Below are 22,503 nucleotides of genomic sequence, written 5' to 3'. Positions count from 1 at the left end.
GTCTAAAATACCAACTTTTTGTTTCAGATGAAAGCGTTAGTGCTCAGCATTGCGCTTCTGGCGCTCTCTACTTTTGCCCAGTCAGAAGGTAAGATCTTTTTAGAGGATAAGAGAAAATAAACACGATTCTTAAGAGAAGAAGATATCAGCTACAATTTCAAATAACTATTGTCTTATTACAACGTTCTTAAAGTACAATATTACGTGGCAATGTATTATATAAGCCCCCTTGTACATGGAGAATTGTGTTATTTAACAGATATAACCATTTATTCCATACTATTGAATACTAATGAAAGAGATGAGTAAGAAAGTTTAAAAAAAAGTTAATCCAATATCGTGTCTTTGAATCCTGGCTGTACACCTATTTTTTTTAAATATATAACAGGGGGGAAATCGGGCAAACGGGCAGCAGGTCACCTGATGTTAAGTGATACTATCGCCCATAGACACTCAAATTGCCAGAGGGCTCGCAAGTGCTGGCCTTTAAATATAAACAATAAAGTAGCTCGTACGGTGGTAATAATTGTGAGAAAACTGACTAAAATCAAGCTCAGACTGGAAAGAGTATTCTGTCTCTTTATGGGGCTTTTAAAACAGATCTTGTATCAGGCACAAAAGACTTAATGTCATGTAAAGGTTCGTAAGATATACAGTCTCCTTTAGGGGGCTTCAAATGATTTTTACTTTTTATTTTATTATTTATGCACTTCTTGTACTTTACCCTCTGTAGGTGTTTCTTTGTTTATTGTTCCATATTAGGGTTGCCTGGAAGAAATCGTTTGTTAGCGATAATGCCGCCCGTTGCCTTATTACTTACGTAACCCTTTTTTTTATTTTTTTATATGTAGATATGTTTTGTATAAGGTAATAAAGTGTAAATAAATAAATAAAACGTTCATCCAACTAGAGCCGTTAGCAGTCCGGAAATACAAAATACATTTTTCTAAAACTTTGTCCTCAAGCATTATTAGCTGTCTAATTGATCCCCAACGGGCTTTTACTCAATTCAAGCGATTAGTGATAAAAGCTTTGAATGAAAAAGAATTTTTAATGACTACCGCGTTTTAAGAGGTATTGTCCTTTATTAGTGTTTGTAGGATACGACTTTTTATTCACTTAAATAATTAAAACAATAATCAGAGGCGCTACCATTTTAGGTCTGGGCCTAAGATTTCTGTATCTGTTTCATGATATGTAAATCTAATAGGCTAGTAGGTGATCAGCCTCCAGTGCCTGACACACGCCGTCGACTTTTTTGGTCTAAGGCAAGCCGGTTTCCTCACGATGTTTCCTTCACCGTTCGAGCTAATGTTAAATGAACATAGAAAGAAAGTTCATTGGTGTACAGCCTGGGATCAAACCTACGACCTTAGGGATGATAGTCGTACGCTGAAGCCACAAGGCGTTTTCGTTCATCATCAATACCCCACATTATTTATCCACTTTTCTTCTTAAAAAATAAATAAATATCAAAAGGAATCAATTTGTTTACATATATTTTTAGACATAGACATAACATTTATTACATACGAAAACACACCCACAAAAACACACAAAATAACAATACTCAAAGAAAAAATAATATAATAAAATTAAAATTAAAAATTCCCTTTTGCCATTCGGTTCGCTTCCAGTGTGCAATGTGTGTGTACTGTGGTTGTAATTGGCCCTGGATCAGCATTATGCTGAGGAGCAGAAAGTTCCACAGCGCTTTTTCTATAATTACTATTATTTAACACCATTTTATACCGCTATTTATATGAATCCTGAAGTGATAATTCTCAAGACGAGAATTGATTTATTTTTATGTCCACGTTTTACGTAAGTATAACAAATAAAATAATTTCTTTGGCAAACTAAAGTACCAGGTCCAATTTCTAGTCATCCAATTCAAAGGATAATAATAACTTACTAAAGGGATAATCCATAAGATCCGTCCTTTGTAATTATATCTTTAAGACCTACAAATGACACCAATATCTGACCCTGAGTAATTGTCAAATTGCCCGAGAACAGCTCGATGGCCCATTAGACCTAAAGACGCTGGCACAAATGAAGCGTTTAGCGATTTGGCCTATAAAGTTATAATTACTTTCGATAGCTATTAACGCGGTATAGACATAATGTTAAATTGATGACAAGTCATAGTGTCCAGTCGGGTTAGTAGAAAAAGAACCAGCATTATGTCTAGTTAAAACTGTTATTGCGTCATCCTTTAGGCCAGTGGAAGTCTCAATCCAAAATGGCGGCTAATCGATACATAATATTTGATATTATATAGGACGTATACAAAACAGATTAGAACATAATGTTTTAATTAACTTAAAGTCAAAATTTATATTAGTATCAGTATTTCTATAAAACTACCCAGTGCTATGTCAAATAGATAAAAAACTTTTTGCTAACTAGCGAACTGTGGAATCGACTCCCAGAGGGGGTCTACCCTGAGAGATACGACCTCCAACTGTTGTAATAAAATTGCACTCCTCCCTTAAAGGTTGGCAACGCACCAACTAAAATTACTGCCCTTTTTGAGTGTCTCGTAGGCTCGATTGCTATAAAAAAAACATAAGTTTAAGTTTCAGAAATTATTTGAGAACTTGTAATTACAGACTTTACTTTATAGTTGCTAAACTAAACCCAAGTGTTATATACCAAAGCTCTTTGGTAGCATATTACTAATAAAATACAATAGCTTAAATTAATAGCTTCTCGCTGCGCTCATGACACAGTCCAAGCCCTGAGATCACACTTAAAAGAATGACTTTTAGTTAACGCTCTCCTAATGAGTGTTCTGATGTGGAAAATGACGCAAGTTTCGCTATAATGAAGTTTTAAAGATTAATTCAGTTCAGTCATTGCGTAAGCGGTAATTCCAAAGTTTTATAAAGATGCCTAAATATTAAATAATTTTATGGTTTTTATGGCGTTGTTTTCGTCTGACATCGAGATTAATTTGATGTTTATCTGTGATGTTATATCAAACAAGGGAAGGATGTTTATGGTGATATAAGATTGCAAATATAAGTATATGTTATCAATGGTTTATCAGAAGAAAAGGCTATCGTACTGTCTCTTCTTAGCAAAATTCACTAAGTATTGATATTTAGGAACGTATTCTCTGAGCAATAAAATAGCTTTTATAAATTTGTATATAATGAAAAGGATGAATTATATCAATAATATTAGACATTTAGGTATTTTCTCATAAATCAAATCCTTTTTATGAGCGGTATTCAGCTACAAATCCTTTTCAACAGTTCATGGTAACTCGGTAACGAAAATTGAAAAAACTCAAACTAAATAAAACTTATGTTATGTACGGTGTTTATAAATGCACTGTACGAGCCAAGGCTTATTATATAGTACATTTTGCTTACTCAGGCTTTCTTAGTTTTATAAGTGTGATTTTCTAAATCGTCGGAGTAACGCCCCGAGGGACTCCAAACGTAGGCACTCTCTTTAACAGTTGCATTGCATTCATTCGTTACATAGCAATTAACATTCCATTCCTTATATTCTATTGTTGTACGAGAGTGATTAATATAAAGTAAAAAATCCTATTAAAAGCACCCCGATGACCCAGAGACCGTACACGCACGCGAAACCCTTCCTTGACTAACTAATGGTTATTTGTGAAATCGTATTTCGCAAGTTTGTCTGTGAATATACCACATTTATAAATTAAAAGTCCGCATCGAAATTTAGTTAAAAATTCGAAAGAGTCAGTGAAAATGTTAGATATATATCATTTTCCGACAATCCGCAAATACGCTTAATGGATTCGGCCACAGATTGGAGTGGAAAAACTAAAGTTTCAGTATAGTATTGACAGAAGACATTTCGTGGTTGAATTATTTATAACTTTCCCATCCTGTGCTATGACTGGGTACAAATATCAGAAGTTTATATATGGGTATTAAGACAAGAGCAGCCCTGCGATTCTGTAACTCACTTTTCGAACTCACACAGCGGTTTTCGCATCGGCGGTCGCTCTGAAATCAGTCGTGAAGCAGACATTTTATGATTTGGCATTCTGAAAAGGTGGGAGCTTGTAATTTATTGTTTATTAGAATGCCAAATCATAAAATTGGCATTCTAATAAACAATAGGCAGTGTTGGTTTTAGCGAATGACTTCCTCAGGTAGGTTCGATCCCCGGCAGTGTAACTATGGACTTTCTTTCTAGGTGTGCATTTAACATTCGCTCGAACGGTGAAGGAAAAACATCGTGAGGAAACCAACATGGCTCATCCAAAAAGCCTACTTGCCTATTAGATTGACAAAAATTCATGAAACAGATACAAAAATATGAGGCCCAGATATCAAAACGTTGTAGAACCACTGCCTTTTTATACATTAACACAACAGTGCTATATCCCGCATAATCTGCAAAATAACACTTTGTATAAATGGCTTAATTATAATATTAGTTAACGTTAATGATTTCGTTCAACATTAATTCTTACTTAATTATTCCCACAATAATGAACAAATATTTATTACACTTTGTCAATTTAAAGAAAGAAAATCAGTGGCGCTACAACCTTTTTGGGTCTGGGCCTCAGATACCAGGCGCCAACTTAAATCTTTAATTAGCACCTGTGCACTTGAAACCACGGCCCAAGAGTCTCTATTCCAAAAGGAACTAGTTAATTTACTCTGGTTGTATATAATATAATTACATATATACTATTACTGAGATATAAACCATCTCATTACGCGTTACGCTTTCCGGTCAAAGGTAGACACGGAAGTCTAGTCAAAGAACGTTCCTAAAAAATTTGATATTGCTTTAACAATTCTAAGCAGAACTGCTTTCACCAACATAATTTGGGCGGTGTGTTCCTCGATAAATCGACTATCCAGGACTTAAATATTGTTTTAATTTGAATTATACTGCTGTATTGCTTGTAAAATCTTTCCCATTGATTACCCAGGATTACCTAATGATTAATGAAAATGACACAGATATTATACATATAAGAAAGAAAATGAAAGAACTTATTAGAAAAGTTTACGTTGAAATGCCAACAAATCAACGAAATGTATTACTTGAAGAAATAGTCTCTAATAGAAAGCTATCGAGATAAATTCTAGTTCTGTTAGAGGAAAATACGTGGTCATTTTATTACTTGTAATCATTTGACATACGGACATCGTGTCTGACGAACATCTGTGGAATTCAATTAGATTTTTTTTATGTTCTTGGGTTCATTCTGATAAACGAGATGGGTCTGGTTAGCCACAGCTGCTTTAAATTAAAATTTTATTTTTTTTTGTTACTTTTTAATCCACAGTTTTAAATCGATTTTCGTTAAGTTTTTGTAATTTTCATTGCTTTGTTTAAAAATTGTATATTTTGGATCTTATACCAATGTAGCAGTGTGCCGAGCGGTGGCAAGCTTTTATCAAAAAAAAAAATTTCTGTATATGTTTCGCCATCATTTCGTTACTTCAAAACCAATTAGGTAAGCATTCTGTGCCTGCCACACGTCGTAAGGTTTTGTTTCTACGGCATATTGGTTTTCTCACGATGTTTTTACTCACCGTACGACCGTTGATATATATAAATTATTCTGGTTTATAATAAAATATCTGTCAGCGTTTTCTTTTCGATGGATTGTCTGGAAGAAGCAGCTGTCAACTATAAGACCAATCATTTATGTCAATAAGATCATCTTAGTAAATATTTTTTATAAGTAAAATAAGTGACGCTTACATCTTAAATAATATTACTTTAAACAATACATTTAATTCCATAGTGTTTAAAATTTAAAGTTATCTACAGTTAGCTGGCTTATTCCCTAATTTGTGATCTCAGACCGTGGTAGTCTTTCTCGCTATAGCACTAACGAAAGTTCGTTTTTGTGGATTTCGGCGTTATATGAAATATACCTGTACAATGTTAAAGCTATTCTCTTCAGAAAATTAAGCTATAAATCTAGTAACAAGTTCTACTGAACTGAAATAGGATACTTCCTATGATCACTCAAAACTCAAAAGTCGAGGCCACGTTTTTCGCTTTCCTTCAATTTCTAAAAGATATGACAGTGACGTGGTGAAGTTAAGGTTAATAAATAGTACAATAGTATGATAATATGATAGCACCGGTGACCCCAGAGCTGGTGCTTTCCTCAACGGTAAAAAAGTACACTGCCACAGGGACCAAACTTCAACTTCAGATTAATTATTATTACTATGTAGGTTTAGAATATTGTAAATACTGTATATTTATATGTTTGTAATAAATCGATTTAACAACATTTACCAGTACAATGTATTTGTAACAGCATGTTTTATAGATAACGTTGACAAGTTTATAAAAAAACCAAAGCGCAAGCGAAAACATAGGTCTTTTAAAACTTATCAATATATTAAAGCTCGTTTGAGATATTTTCCATTTATAGAACGCGTGTGTAGTAACAATGAGTGAGCGAAAATAAAAAGCCACACATCACTGGGAAAGAATTTTTCATTTCTTATCGCGATCAAACGACTTTCTACTAATATTAAATCTTGCCATCTTGACATATTGAAAGCGTTTAATTAAATGTGAAAACTTTGCTCAAGTTTCCATCAAAATAACTTTAACGAGGACATTTTATAAGAAACTTTATTCCGCTGATCATTTATTTTAATTAGTTTATGACGCCAAGTTAAACAAAGATTTCGGTTCTTTTGATCTTGTATTTTAACAGCGATTTAAGAGTTATTAAGAGTCAATGATTACTGTAGCCATTTAGTAAATATTCATCATATGCAAGGCTGGATTAATTTAAAAAATGAAATCTACTTTACATCTTATTAAACACCTTTATAAAAGAGTTTATGATACCTCTCCAAATAACGACAGAAGTGAGAGCCATATCAGTTGACGTCCTGCGGTGTGTCTCTGCAAATTCGCTAGTCCGCTTTGAAGAGAGCATTCACCGAGATGTAAGAAATCTTGACGGTGTAATATTTCGTACATGAGATCCGCACTAACATTATAATTTACTTCAATTATAATAAATCAAATACAATATGTTTTTTTTTTAATATTTATAGTTTAAAATTAGCGCTTAGACACCCATCGAAATACACACTTCGGGGATCGAAGAGAAAGAAGAACTTAGTTTTCGACATATTGCTGGACAAAAATAAAAACACTAATGAAATTAAGCACAGGAAACTTATTAAAACAACTGATATATGTCTGACGGTGGAACCAATTTAGTCCCAATTTCTCCGTCCATAGTAGCGTCGACATTCATTACAATACTTAAAAATTACTACTTAATCTTCAATAGCTAATTATATAATAAAATTTCAACAGTATCACGGTATTTCAGTCTTCTTTGATATGTATTTCTACTTATAATGAATAAACACATTTTAGTTATATAACAATCAAATATACAGTATTTACAATTTTCTTAACTTAAACTTATTATATAAATAAACTATAAAGTAATTAATAGATTTAAATGTCGGGCAGTTAGTGGAGTATTGCGTGAAAAAATTCCCGAAGTATTATTTGTTTTAAAATAAGTAATTTCAATTGTAATCTGTAAAATAATACCCTTCAGTGGTTTTGTTATGTTGAACAAAATGGGTAAATACAGCTTAAATTTAATAAAACTTTGATTAAATGCATCGTAGCGGATATAATTATTTGTGGCGAACCAGGTATAAACATATTACAAACTCGTTGAAATGAAAGAAATTAAATCGTTTAGGATCTAGCTTTTATATTTGTAACAACTATGTTTATAATTACATGTTACGTGAGGCGTTCAGTAGTTTCCGGAAAGCCACAGATCTTATCGCTTAAAAGCTATCCTTTCCAGAAAACTTTTGACTTACAGTTAAGTACGCAAAAAAGTGTCATGCAAGACGGCGAGGGTAATTTTGAAGTCACTCAGACATTTATATGTCTATATAAAAGCTATATTTCATCTTTTTAAATATTAAATGTCAATATAAATAAAGCTTTCAGTAATACACGGATAGAAAACTTTCCATTCTACCTAACGCGTAGCCATTTTACGGCTACTACAAAGTTGCTACGCCGTAGCAAATAATGCTGTAGTTACGTGAAGCTACGATGGTTACGGGCAGCTATTTTTGCACAAAGTTACTATGAAATTGTAAAGTTATCTAAAATACAAACGTTCTTGTAAAAATGTATAGCATTTGAATTTTTCTATGTACGCAATTTTTTGCATATTTTCGTACGTCCGTTCATTGTCAATTTGTCTCTATTTTCATTAGTAATAAAGTAAAGTCAACAAAATAAAGTCTTTCCAACCATGGCTCGTTTATTGGCTTTACAATTAACAAATATAAGACATGATTTATATATATTTCTCATATATTATAAAACAACGTTTTTACAACAAACTCCCAAGCGCAATTAGAGAATTATCACTAAATAAATTCAAAGTCCTCGTTAAACGAAAATTAATCAACAAAGCTTTTTATAAATTTGAGGACTACTTAAATGATCCTAATCCTTGGGATTGAATTGCTCCAGTTCAAACAATTTGTATGACAATACTTGGCGATTAAAAAGAGTGGCGGAAAGTTTCTTGCCAGTTCTTCTTACCCGCTCTACGCCCTTGACTTGCGAACTGGTAGTAAATGTAAATTTACGATTAATTTAACTTGACTATTCAAAAGTGTACTTAGTTACCTACTTGAATAAAGATATTTTGAGTTTGAGTTTGAGTTTGAGTCACCCTCCGCTACGTCTGTTTGTCTATTCGCGATAAGCACAACTACAACGGCACAGATTAAACTAATAGATAGATTAATTTACAAGGAAGGTTCAAGTAGATAATATATAAGGTGTTATGTAAATTTATTGCAATATAACCATTATTAATGGAAGTGTTAGATAGTTATAAATTAGAAACTTTATAATATAATATATAACAACAAATATTTAAGTCTTGACTGGTTAAAGCTATCGCGGAATAATATGATTTAAAGCAGTAGTAAAAATATCCGTAGCATTGAAACCTGCATCATGAGCACAACCCAAACACATTCTCACTTTAACTACACACCACATAGCCGATTTAGTTAAATGTATAGAATAATTTTTATTAGTTTTTTCTTTTTGTAAATGTTGGAACCTTTTTGTAAAAATTATGTAATCCATCTTTGTTTATATCTCGTCTTCTCTGTAGGATTACGAAATAAATAAATATAAAAGTAATTCATAACAGCAACGTATATTCCATAGGGATACGAAGTAAAATTCCGTTTGCACCACAGATATTTATCTACCTAATGATCTATTGAACTTATGAAACCGATATATGCATCAGCGCTGGCTCAGGTAAACAATTCATCAATATAGAGCATGATTAATGGAAATATTGAGCGACGGGCTTAGTACACGATCATACTCGGTAGACGCGAGATGGAATGGTTCTAATCCTTGTAAACCAGACGAAACTAATAAAATAATCAATAATTGTTGACCCGCATTTTTCGCGCTAGGTAAACAAATAGTTTGTGTCTGTTTTCTGAATTCTTTAAAGGCAAGTAGAAGTAAGGGTTCTTAACTTTTTAAGTCTAAGGGTCTAAGGAATACAAAGGGCTAAAACTTGACTCTGCGGCTTATGTCGTCTGTCGTCTTAACACAGGGCAAACGCCTACCACCTAAAGTTAAGTGATTCCACCGCCCATGGACACATTACCAGAAGACTCGCAAGTGCGTTGCCAGCCTATTATGAATTGATACGCTTTTTTCTTAAATCCTGGTTTCACATAGTGGCAAAAAATGCCTAACGCTCAGTTGTGGAACGTCGAGGTGATACGGATGGTATTTTGTATTCTGTCGTCGGATGATGAACTTCTTTGAACATTTTTAAAGCTGAAATACTCTACTCGTATACTTTCTCATTAAGTTCAAAATAGTAGGGTCGCTCATTAGATAGCAAAGGAATTTTAATCTAAACTCCATCCAGCTATAACGCTGACATTGCGTGTTTGTCAGGCACGGGCGTTGTAATTTACTGGATATTACTTAACTAACGCATTACTTGCTCCACGATACGCGACACTTAAAACCTCTTTAGCGTTTACAGTCCAAGAGATGTCGAAGGGTTGTAATAATGTATTTACGAGTTTTATATTTTTAATCAATGTGTGTCCTTGACGATAACATATTGCAATGTTATTATTATTATTTTAGTTAGTTGTATCTTCGGAACCTTGCCTAAAGGGACTCCTTTTAATAATATATTATAGTTATTATATTTTAAGCTTAGTTATTGCTATTAGTTAAGAAAATTGTTAATAATATGATGTTTTGAACTTTAATAAACTACTTACGAACTTTTATAAAACTGGACATTTGAATGATTTTTTTTTTTGCGTTTGGGTGGTGCCCTGGATGGTTTAGATTCATACATCAGCCCAGCAGATGGCGCTGAAATCTGTAGCTAGGTTATTTATCTATACTGCAAATAAGCAGCTAGTTTTTCAGGTACGAGTCTCGGATATCTTAACTGATAGTGGCGCGTAACCAAACGCTCTAGGTTCGATTCCCAGCGTGAGTAGTCAAAATTATTTTGACGTTTACGGAAAAAGGTTTCCGCAGGACAACCTCTGTCGGATACGATATTAGGTATATATAACAATAGAAATCTCCTCTTCATTCACATTTTGGAAAAAAACACCAGTAGCGCTACAACCTTTTTAAGTCTAGGCCTCAGATCTGTAACTGTTTCATGATAATTTTTCAATCTAATGAGCAAGTACCGGATCCTTCTACGCCTGACACACGCTGTTGACTTTTTGGGTATAAGGCAAGGTTTCCTCACACTATTTTCCGTAACCGTTTGAGCGAATGTTAAATATGCGTTATTAATAATTAATAACACAACGGTTTTCTAAATGTGAAATTATCACATTTAGAAAACCGCATTAAAATATATTGCGTTGTATAAAAAATCTACGGCCGGCAGCGAAAAACTTAACTTTATTTTATAAATTATTTCTCCGCTTTGAACATCTCACCTGCATATATGAGTACTAACTTCATAACAAACTTTTAACCGTAAGCGCCAACGGAAAACTATTTCATTTAACACTTGGAATGACTAGAGAAATTCATTATGAGTCGAAGCTAAAGTTTCACGCTACGTTCTAGTTAAGTGTAGGGTTAAAACCGTTATAAGAGCCGTGGCGCGCTTCCAACTTACACTGAGTACGTGTTGACGATCGACTTAAATAGTTGAGTCTTAGTTAGCTTATAGGTGCTTTATGTTAATTTGGTCAAAGAATTTCCTTGATAACATATGAAATACTAAATTATTTTTAAGCTATTGCTTATATTTTATCGCGGGCTTTGAGCGCGGCGACCGAATCAAGAAATTTCGTAACGAAAAAAACCTAACACACGATGACGTATTATAGGTGCGGCAAAGACGCGTTAGAGTGGGACAGAACACATACTGCGCATTCCCATATCTCTGACGAGATCGGTGACGTAGCGTGAGCGCGGCCGGTTCAGCCGGTACGCGTTAAAGTGAGACAGACTATATATGCGTTTTAGTCTGAGTCTGGTAGAGTGGTATATTGAAATACACCATAAATACATTAAAAATAGTTACCAAACATTTTTCATCACCTAATTAATATTAACAAATAATCAGTAGCGTTACAACCTTTTTAGGTCTGGACGTCAGATTTCTGTATCTGTTTGATGACCATTTCTTAATCTAATAGGCAAGTAGGTGATCTGCCTTCTGTGCCTGACACGCCGTCGGCGTTCGGTCTAAGGCAAGCCGATATCCTCACGATGTTTTCCTTCACCGTCCGAGCGAATGTAAAATACGCACATAGTAACAAAGTCCATTGGTGCACAGCCGGGGATCAAACCTACGACCTCAGAAATGAAATTTGCACACTGACTAGGACAACACTGCTCACGTTACCTAATTAATACCTACTTTTATAATGTATAATAAGCAATATATATTTTTGATTGCCAACAAACGAAGTGTGTGCGTGTTGAAGTTGGTGTGTCGATGCAATAATTTTTAATGACTGTAACAAGGGAATAAAGGAATTCGTTTACTAACAAACATTTAGTCCTCACTTATTTAACAAATAATCTTAATAACATCAAACGATACATAGCAATCAATATCCATAGCGAAGATTAAATTTCTCAATGGGCTATTGAACTTGCGTTGCGGCCGAATCTGAGAGAAAGCTTCTTGGATATTTTTAGATATTATGACAAAGTTTCCTTTGAGAAATGAATTTAATCATTCTCAGAAACTAAACATTCAGCTTCTAGGCTATATGTAAATTGTATGTTGGTGATTAATTTACTTGAAATAGTTATTACTTGAGTACATTACATACACCCACATATTTTGTACATGTTATTGCTGCTCAAATGTGGAGTCTAGGAGTAAATTAAACATTCAATCTAAAAGGTACTTCTATATAAGTATTGTTAGCTTAGTAGCTTGAGCGTGCGTCTGAGGTCATAGGTTCATACCTCGGCTGTGCACCAATTTTTACGTGCGCATTTATAGTCGCTTCGGTGAAGGAAAACAACGTGAGGCAACCGGCTTTAGACACAAAAAGATATTGTGCTTCAGGCAAAGAAAGAATATGGGGCCAAGGGAGGTTGTAGCGCGTATTATATAATATATAAAGCTTTATAACCATATTAACGAAATTTTATGCGTATCCTTATCTCTTAGTACTTTTACCTAATTTAAAAAAGTCATCAGTGACCTGAATGTGTTGGGTAACATTTGGGAATACAGCTCGGCCAAGCACTTGTTCTAAATTTCTTAAGTAGGTACATACTTATATTTGTCTTTCCATACAATTATATGGTCTAAGTTTCATCAAATCGGTTCATTCGTGTTTGAGATCCACTCATTATTTGTAGACGTATTGATATATTGACAGGTAGGTATTTAGTTTCAAGAGCAGTGTTGGCCTAGTGGCTTTAGCCTATTTTAAAAGAGTAAGTGTGGAGTTTCTTGTCCATTCTTCTCCACACGAAACTACCTTTTGGAAGGTGCAACTAGAATCATCTTTATACTTTATTTGACGATCATAAGTGCCATTTTAGGTGGTCTAATTGAAATAAATGAAATGACTTGACTTGACCTGCGACTCTCATCCCTGAGGTCGTAGGTTCGATGCCCGGCGGTGCACCAATGGACTTTCTTTCTATGTGTAACAATCGCACGAACGGTGAAGGAAAACAACGTGAGAAACCAGCATGCCTTGGACCAAAAAAAATAGTAGGTTGATCACCTACTTGCCTATTAGAAATGATTACAGCACAGATAAAGAAATCTAAGGTCCAGACCTGAAAAGGCTGTAGTGTGATTTTATTATATTCAGTTTCATTTCTCTTTTTATTACCATCTGGAAAATCTAAATTATATGAAGCCATTTGAAACTGTCAGCTTACTTCCCTTACCCATTAGCCCTTTCATTCCCCTTTAGCTTATTTCCGATGAGGAACCACTCTGATGAAGTCCATTTGACAAGAGCAACTATTTTGATGACTAAGGTTGCGGAGATAAATTATTTAATGTCAGGGCAGGAGGAAGAATTGACCAATGTAGTTTTATAAGTAGGTATTTCACAAATGGTCGTACATTCGAATCTCGTGCACTAAACACACGTACGGTGAGAGAAAGAGAGAAATGAGAAAGCGTCTTAGATTAAATGACAGCACAGAAGAGTGTTATTTACTTTAAAATATATATATATATATAAATCTAAAGCAGAGGCCCATATGGGTTTCAGTTCTATATTTATTTCCAACAAACAAATTTACAATATTATTAACCTACATAGTAATAATAATAATTAAAAATTGATAAATAGAAAATTTAAATTATTTAAAAAAGTTTGGTCCCTGTGGCAGTGTACCTTTAACGCTGGGGTTTCCTCGCTGTATTGCGATACTAATTCGTTGAGCGAGGAAAGCACCACCAGCTGTGGAGTCACCGGTACCAGGCGCCAACTTAAATCTTTAATTAGCCGTGCACTTGAACTCCACAACCCAAAAATCTCTACTCCAAAGGGAACAAAATCAAAGTCGGAAGTGGGTTTTATTATTTATAAACTAGGTACGACCTAATTATTGTTTTGTCCTTATTAAACGTGGTAAAATATTCTTTATCGAATTAAGTACGTTTTTTAATAATGTCAAGTACAGTTAACATGTCAAATGGAAGAAAATCGTAGTGTGCACTTTATTTTACCTAAATATACAGGATACTTATTTATTATTATGTATAATAAAGTTTTTCTTCCTTTCTCTTATAATAGAAGCGTTTAATGGTATTTTTAGTATGATTAACTGTAGGTAAATTTAGAATCTATTTAACATCTTTTCTGTTGACGTTCTGAAGTGTACTTGGTTACCTATGTGAATAAAGTTATTTTGAGTTTAATAGAAGTTTTGTATGGACATTAGTACATAGCACGGAGTTTCAAAATCACCGCCCATGGGCTGCGTTATAACTTAACATAGGCCATAAGCCTCCTCTCTCTTAGGGTGATATTTAAAAGCGGTAAGCGTGACTCCCAAATGTCAGAAATGAAGAAGCTATGTGTCTATCTATCTCGGATGATACGTTTCTAAAGTTAAACTATGAAATCCTAGCAAATAAAATAAAATCAAGATACCGCAAGTAATGTCTTTTTTATACCATGCATTCAGAGTATAATGAAACTTATTAAAGCTTACAAATGCGAGATTTATTCTCCCTGTCTTCAAAATTGCATTTATTTTATATTATTGGGAAGGAAACGCGTAGTTGAATGGAGACAATATATTTTTTTTAAAGTGGAAAGTTGTATTTTTTTAAAAGCTTATTTTAATGGAGAAAAAATATTATATTGGTACCTCTTTAGTAAATAAATGAACTGTCTTAGACTTCTTTTGTGTAGCAAAATTATTGAAGTTACACTTCTTTTGGCGCGTTAGGGAAAAATGATAAGAGTAAATTTTTACGATGTGCGCGCACACCGTCACAAAAGCCGACACCCTGAAGTTAGCTATAGTACATTTTAGTTTTTCTATTGTTAGTGTAGTTTTTTCTAAAAACGTAGAATACATTTTTAAAAAGATTTACACACATACACACGTTTTCTTTTTAAATTATCATATAAAATGTTTGGGGAATAAATAAATATTTTGTTTGACTTACAGATGACTACACGAAATATGATTTTCCTTAGAGATCTCATCTTAAGTTTTTTAAACCAATTAACTTTCCGCGCAGCTAATAAACTAAGGGCTGTTCAAATGACCGATCCGTAAAATATATCCTATGTATTTAAGTTAATGCTACCGGGTTTTAGGACTACTTTGATGTGACCCTTATAATGGAGCCGCACTTAATGCTTATAAATATGTTAAATTGGGAGAAAATATTACCTCAAAGATGTATTTCATAAGCTTACCTTACTACATATTTCCATTTGAATATGAGTACTCGAAAAATTGAATTCGTATAATATGAAAAATTTGTTTAATATTACTTGTGGTCATAATGTAAGGCAATCAGGACTATACACAAATAGATTTCTTAATCAATGTGCAATTGAAGCCAAATACCAAAGCCAATTTACAATTGTCAAGCATTCTAGTCTGATCACTTGTCTATATAAAAATTATTAAAGAAACGGGCGCTATCTGAGGGTAAGAAACCATATTGTAGCACCACTGGATTATATTTATAATATAATAATTGTTTTTAATACAATATCTACTATATAAAAATAAGTCGGGTTTTCCTTCCTGACGGTATAACTCCAGAACGCACGAACCCATTTCCACGATTTTGCATTCGTTGGAAAGGTCTCGGGCTCCGTGAGGTTTATAGCAAGAAAATTCGGGAAAAGTATCAACAGAAAAGTGGGAAAATTTTCAAAAAAAAAATTTTTCTTCATCTTTTAATCACCAAACGAAATGATACATAAAACGAAGCCATCTGGTGGCGAAACGGAGTTCGCCGGGTTTGCTAGTTTGTTATATATTGTGTGTTTCTTTAAATGTGTATATGTGTATTCCGTTTGGGCTTTTAGGTATTATGTGCACAAGCACATTGATTATTATTATAGGTGTAGCTGTAAATTAAATAGATAAAATAGGCACCTATTTGAATACAAAATAATACTAACCTAAAAAAGGCGAAAGAGGTTTAATTGTCATGAAATCACTCCATGTATATTTATATTCACACTGTTTAAAAATCTGCGTTTACTGCACAAGACGTTATGCGACAGAATTGCCATCTAAAGTTCTAATATGTATGAGGTAACTACTAAACGAATACATCAACCAATAGCGTGTTGCTTCATGCTACATTCGCCCTTTCTCACTCTCTCTGCTGTACTCACAAAATGCTGCACATATTCGTGACTTTCCTAAAAATTTTACCCTCATGCGCCTAAAGAAGTTTCACATTAAACTCTTCAATGATGAAAAGCTAGCCTCGATAAATTAAGTTCAAGTTGATTACATGTTTTGATATCTGTGCAATTTTTGTTTTTTTCTCTTGAGCTCTTATCAAAATTTACTCTCATCAGATATGTATAAAATCCACCGCCGCTTGTCTGGTCGATATATGCAAGAACTACGTGGAGGTGATTTATGGGGTTAAGACATATATTTTTTAAGTTAAGGGCTAAATAGCCCTAGTAGCTAGCAATAGTTAACGCACTAGGCATATAATCTGGAGAACCTGGGTTCAATTTATCCTTAAACAATAAACAAATAGACAGGTGCAGAAATGTCCTTTTTTATTATTTGAATTACGGAATCAGGATAAACAACATCTTAAAAGTCAAATAATAAGTCATTCCCAACTCAATTTTTGAAAACAGATACTCAAGAAAATATTTACAAAAATTAAGCCTTTAAAATTATTGATAACAAAAGTATGTACAAACAGTACTTAAGATGTTCTTCTTGAAAACTTTTATATTTTTCCGCAAAAATTTCGAAGTTTCAAAGTAATTTCGGAAACACAATAATCTTGATCAGGTGCGGGCGATCTCACAGAATATTTTTATTCAAAAATTATTCAGAAATTGTTTACTTATTTCATTTAAGAGGTTAGGTTTATTATGCTTTACAATGGATTCTTTGAGATTATTATTGCCTGGACATCGGGTTCGGTTACCAGTCGAAGAGCGAATTATAATTTTAGTTCTAATTCGTTCTCCACTTCTGGTCATCCTCTCTTGGAGTGTGGATATGATCGGTAAAAGAATCGGATTTTTTTCGTTTATCCACACACCACTTGCAAGAACAATGGCAGATAGACAAATAAGGTGGAAAGGACCACCAGAGAAAAGAAAGAGTGATGGGCTGACGAGCTAGAGGGGAAGATTAGGAGAAAAATGCTCAAGATAGAGAGAGATGGAGCCAGTAGGAGGAGGCCTAAACTCTAGGTATATGAGGTCCTTGAGAAGTGTGTGTATCTTATGTAAAGATAAATGAATGTTTCAAGGCTAATGTGGCTTAATTATTATTATAATTACAGTAGTAACTTAACACATAGGGCGTTAGCGGGCAAAAACAATTTTAAGTATAAAATTGAGACATTATGGCTATTCTGTAAAACTAATTTAGTTTCGTTTGTATGTAATCTGTTTGCGCTAAATCGGTTTCAGTCAAAGAAGGATTACGATTGTCGATTTTGACTTTAACACACAAACCGGATGGACTTTTACAAGGATGAGTGGTTGGAATTAACCGCTGTCGCGTTCGCACTAACATTAGACGGTATACCTACCGTACCGCATTTTCTTTTTGTCATTATTAAAGGATCCAATGCTTGGAGTAGGACACACCACCGTTGATGGCAAGTGCTAGTCTTAGTCTGATCGATTCTTAGAATCCTTATTTTTATTACACTGACATATTCGGATACCCAGGCCCACAAATAATATATATTTTTCATAAAACAATAGAACAAAAAGGTTGTATATAAGACTTCGTCATAATACACTAAGAAACAATAGAATACATTTAGGCAACTGATGTACAGTGTTCGTTAATTCCAAAAGAGCAGATTTCAAAATACATTCAAATGCATTCAGTATAATTATAAATTCTCTTGACAAACTTTTCACCTTAGAAGTATCTAGATCTTACGATTCCGTAATATTGTGACGCAAATGAAGAGACGTCTTTTGTCTTCCGAAGCATTGTAGTTTTGAGAGACTTCACAATGAGGGCGCGAACAAAATGAGCAAGGTCTATATGGGTTAAACTTATATTAGCCAAGTTGGAATTATTTTTGGGTCACGTCTTATCTCAGTGTTGGCCTTGTGGATGCTAAGGTTATGTGTTCCAATCCTGGCTGAGCCTTAGCTTAGGTAGTGTAGAAACCGGCATGGGTTGATCAAAATTGACGCCACGTTTCGACGGAGTTGTGGGCCTATGTTTTGTGAAATATACCGATCACTTTAACAAGTGATAGTTTCTTTATAGTCAAAGTGGCCTATGGGACGCACAAAAAAGGCAGTCATCGCAGCGCATGGACACCAAATTTTAGTGGATGCATTGCATATTGTAGCGTTAATATTTTAGTGTGGATTTTAGCGTTTGGTTTTTGTTGTATACTTCTTTTTTTTGATTCAAGACAACATTACCTTTTTTATATATTATAAGCATTATCTCGGCCAAAACAAAACAATGTTATAAATAACACGAGATTTGGCTGCTTAAACAATTCTGGTAGTGTCATTAGTTTAGAATAGGACTATTTTATATTAAATATTATTGCAAGAATTTCTTGTACATGAAAGTTAGCTACGATTACCAAATTTACTTCTAAACTGTAAAGTAACTAAACATTTCTAAAGTAACTTTCTTATATATATTAGCAATAAAAAGCAAAGCTTTAAGCGATATAAAGAAAACTCTACCAAATCTAGTCGGCATTCAAAATCATATCAAAAAGATAGCAGAGCTTCTAAATCAATCAGAAAAATTACTTCACGCAATATTCGCCCTTACGTCTATGTATTAGAGCGCACAATGGTATGTTATATTTAGATAAAGTCATAAGATATTGAGGCAGCTGTTATCATACAGATTGATTCATTGTAAGAATATGTGTGGGGTCGCTCAATTTGCCTTCATTTCTTTATCCCGACGCCACGCCGCGTGTTGAATCTAAATGCCCGCGCGGAGTCGAACTACAGGCGATATTTATATTTAAGCACCCTTCATACAAACGAAAGCCTCCTCTTTAGACGCAATGACTCAAAAAAAAATATTTTCTTCACTCCCTTAACAGGTTAAAGAGGATTGCCTCCCAGTATATTTATTAGCTACGCGCCTACGTAGGAATGCAATTTATCAGGACAAATAGGGAATGGTTAATATAAGCTTTCGGTTTTATAGATAAAATAAGGACATCAAAGCAATGTCGAAGGCAGGTTGGTTTTATAGACAAAATGTTGAAAAATATCTTCTTTAATAATCAAGACTAGCTAGCTTAAATGAAGGTGACTTTAATACAATATAACATTGTATACTATTATATGAACAAAGTGCCTAGCAAAGAAAGAAGGTATTTGGAGTAAGATAGGATAAACGAAAAGGAATGACAAAGACAATCGACGGGAAAAGAGTGGACGGGAAAGAAGAACTAGGCATAATAACGAGAAAGCTCGACCTGAATTTTACAAAAACAAGATCTGCAGATAAATTATAGAAGATAATAACGTAGGCATTGCATCTAATTTTGACATCAGAGTTTACTTTTTAATATAATAATAGTGACATTGAAATTACTATTACTATAGACTATCAAATAGTCATTAATTTATAGATCTAATATTGACAAGTCAAATAAACCACTAGTATTAACGGTTTTGAACTAATTTGACTTTGATGTTATTCAAATATTAAGTTATTTTTTGATAAATTCAAATTTAATGACGTGAAATAAGTGATACATGTATCTTATGTTCCATAGTAAACATATTTTTTTTTAAAATTAAATTATAATGACACTGGCAGGTGATACTAACGCCATTTCTGTGACATTAATAATAATGACTATGAAATTACTATTACTACATACTAGCAAATAGTCGTTAATTTTTGGAACTACATAGTAATATTGGCAAATCTTTATAACACTTTAACAATGGCAGCGCCATTGTTTCAATATATATGATATAAAGTATTCTTTAAAATAAACACAAAAATACTCACGCTCTTGTCATGACGCAAACGCAATTCGAAAGACTAAAGAGTACTTTACTTAAAAAAGACTAATCAGATAAATATAACCATAGTCATAGACAATATGGGTTATATTATCGCTATCAAAGGCACCACATAGTAATCTCGCATTTATATTCGGGAGGAGCCGTTGGGAACAAACCTTAGCGGAGGTCGCCCAAATCCCCAGGCTTTTCGAGTTCAAAACTATTTTTGAATACCGATCCCCGAATACTAATTACCAACTGATTCCCCACGAGATAGTTACGTTTGATGGCCGTAATTCAAGGCTGGGTTATTATATTTAATAGCGCTGGCACGTGTTTCTATAATTTTCAATAGCGAATAGGTTTTGTATAGGATTTTATGACTTCTAAATTATAGACTTCTGTTATATGGAAGTACATAACAAATTAAGTCAAAGTCAATTATTTCTATTAGGATTATTAAACAGGCACTTTTAAAAGTCAAAACTACAAGTTAAAAATATTTAAAAAAACATGTCTTTAGTTGCCCCTTCTAAAAGGTTAAAAAATAGGCACGAAACTCCATATTTACTCTTTTAAAATACAATATTATGTAGTTTTTACAATATTTTGTATACATTAATTTGCTAATTATATGTAAAGACCATGTACCTAGAATAAATAAATATGCGCATGGTGTTATAAAAAATTAAGCAGCAGATAACTAAATCATTATGTACTCACATATTTACAAATATTGCAACTATAGATTTTACATTATTCTTTATAAAAATTAACATACAGTCTAACAGTGTGTGAGCTACGCCATAGCTTCTTCCTTTTTCAAAAATTTGTCTAGTATAATGGTCCTATGGAGCAGGACCAGCAGAATTTTTATCTTGAATATAAGCCTCTAATTTGTAATATGCTTCTTTACAAAGTGTATTTTTAATAAAAAAATTAGTTAAAAAAAGTAATATTTTATATATTTGTACATTATACTAAAATATAACTGTTACTCAATATTTAACAAACCCAAATTCAAATTCAAAAATCATTTATTCACGTAGGTAACACAATGTACACTTGTGATTCGTCATTAAAGAAATAAATATTAATGCTTCTAATTTTACATTTACTGCCAGTTCTCAAATCAAGGGCGTAGAACGGAAGAGAAGAACTGGCAATAAACTCTCCGCCACTCTTTTTAATCGCCATGTTTTTTTTTTTTTTTTACACAACCCTCAATGCCTATTCAACGTTTTCAATAAAATTTCATTCAACTCATCATCAATTTATTCATTCTTTATTATTTACAGATACCAAAGAATCAGTAGGAAGCGCGACAGCATCAAGTTCGGATGATGAGGACCCCGGAGAAGCCTGGATGAAGGCACCAGCTGGTACTGTGGCTGTGAAGAGTGGGGAGGATGCTCTTCTCACCTGCGTGGTACTTGGTGCCAGGGGGAAACCAGTGCTTTGGAGGCGCGCCAGGGATTCAATGCTTCTGACTGCTGGTGGAGTCAGGGTCACGAGAGACGACAGGATCAATGTTCTGCACGATGACTGTAAGACTATTTCAAACACTGAGTCTATTTGAAATACATAATTTTAGTTTCATACATTTTTATGAGGGTGATCTAAAACATCGTCCGATCGTCACATTTTTTATTTTTTGATTTCCTATTTGGCTTTATTTGTTAGTACATAGTTACTTCCTCAATTTTATAATTTTGTAGTGAGTGTTTTGTGCGTCTTGTGACTATTGTAAGGCAAGGTATCAGAAGGTTATCAGTCCAACCTCTCTTATTGTTCCCAACCTAATATAATTTCTCCATATCCTTACGACTGACAATGTGCCTTTCTTCTTGTTAAGGATATATCGAAACGGAAGTATGTACTCAGGACTTATTATTTACGTTTAAAATTGTATATCGACGGCCACCAAACCGTCCTTGTGGTAGTGTTTATAAATTTCTTGTAACCTTTATTAGTCTTTATTTGTGATTGTGCGACCAGGAAACGAAACCCAGAACCCACAGAAAAACACCTACGGAGCTTCGCATGAGTACACTCCCTGCTGCTTTACTCTTTTATTCAAGAAACCAAACTGGTGTTATAATGTTATTTCTATTAATCGCTGGCAAGTGTTTTTTTAGAGTAAGCAGGATCTCTATCCTTCCAAATATACCATAAAACGATATCTGTTAGATGTAAGTCTTAGCTAGTTAAAAAACCCAGTATATTTAATTAGCCAACTCCCTCGTGTGTTTGAATAACGGCTGTGGACCAA

At 33.7% G+C, this 22,503-nt stretch overlaps 1 protein-coding gene across 2 annotated transcripts in view; it reads left to right on the top strand.

The window, feature by feature from the left end:
- LOC125060640 (Ig-like and fibronectin type-III domain-containing protein 2) overlaps positions 1-22,503 on the top strand; it is a 115,653-nt gene that overhangs the window by 52,148 nt on the left and 41,002 nt on the right. For both annotated transcript variants that reach the window (XM_047665616.1, XM_047665617.1), the window contains 2 exons: positions 28-88; positions 21,530-21,778. In XM_047665616.1, coding sequence (XP_047521572.1) covers positions 28-88; positions 21,530-21,778 — 310 coding nt within the window. The remainder of the gene's footprint in view (positions 1-27; positions 89-21,529; positions 21,779-22,503) is intronic.

Source organism: Pieris napi, chromosome 22, assembly GCF_905475465.1.
Source record: "Pieris napi chromosome 22, ilPieNapi1.2, whole genome shotgun sequence".
Classification (NCBI taxonomy): domain Eukaryota; kingdom Metazoa; phylum Arthropoda; class Insecta; order Lepidoptera; family Pieridae; genus Pieris; species Pieris napi.
Note: the sequence above shows the minus strand (reverse complement) of the source record. Positions and strands in the feature narration are given on the sequence as shown.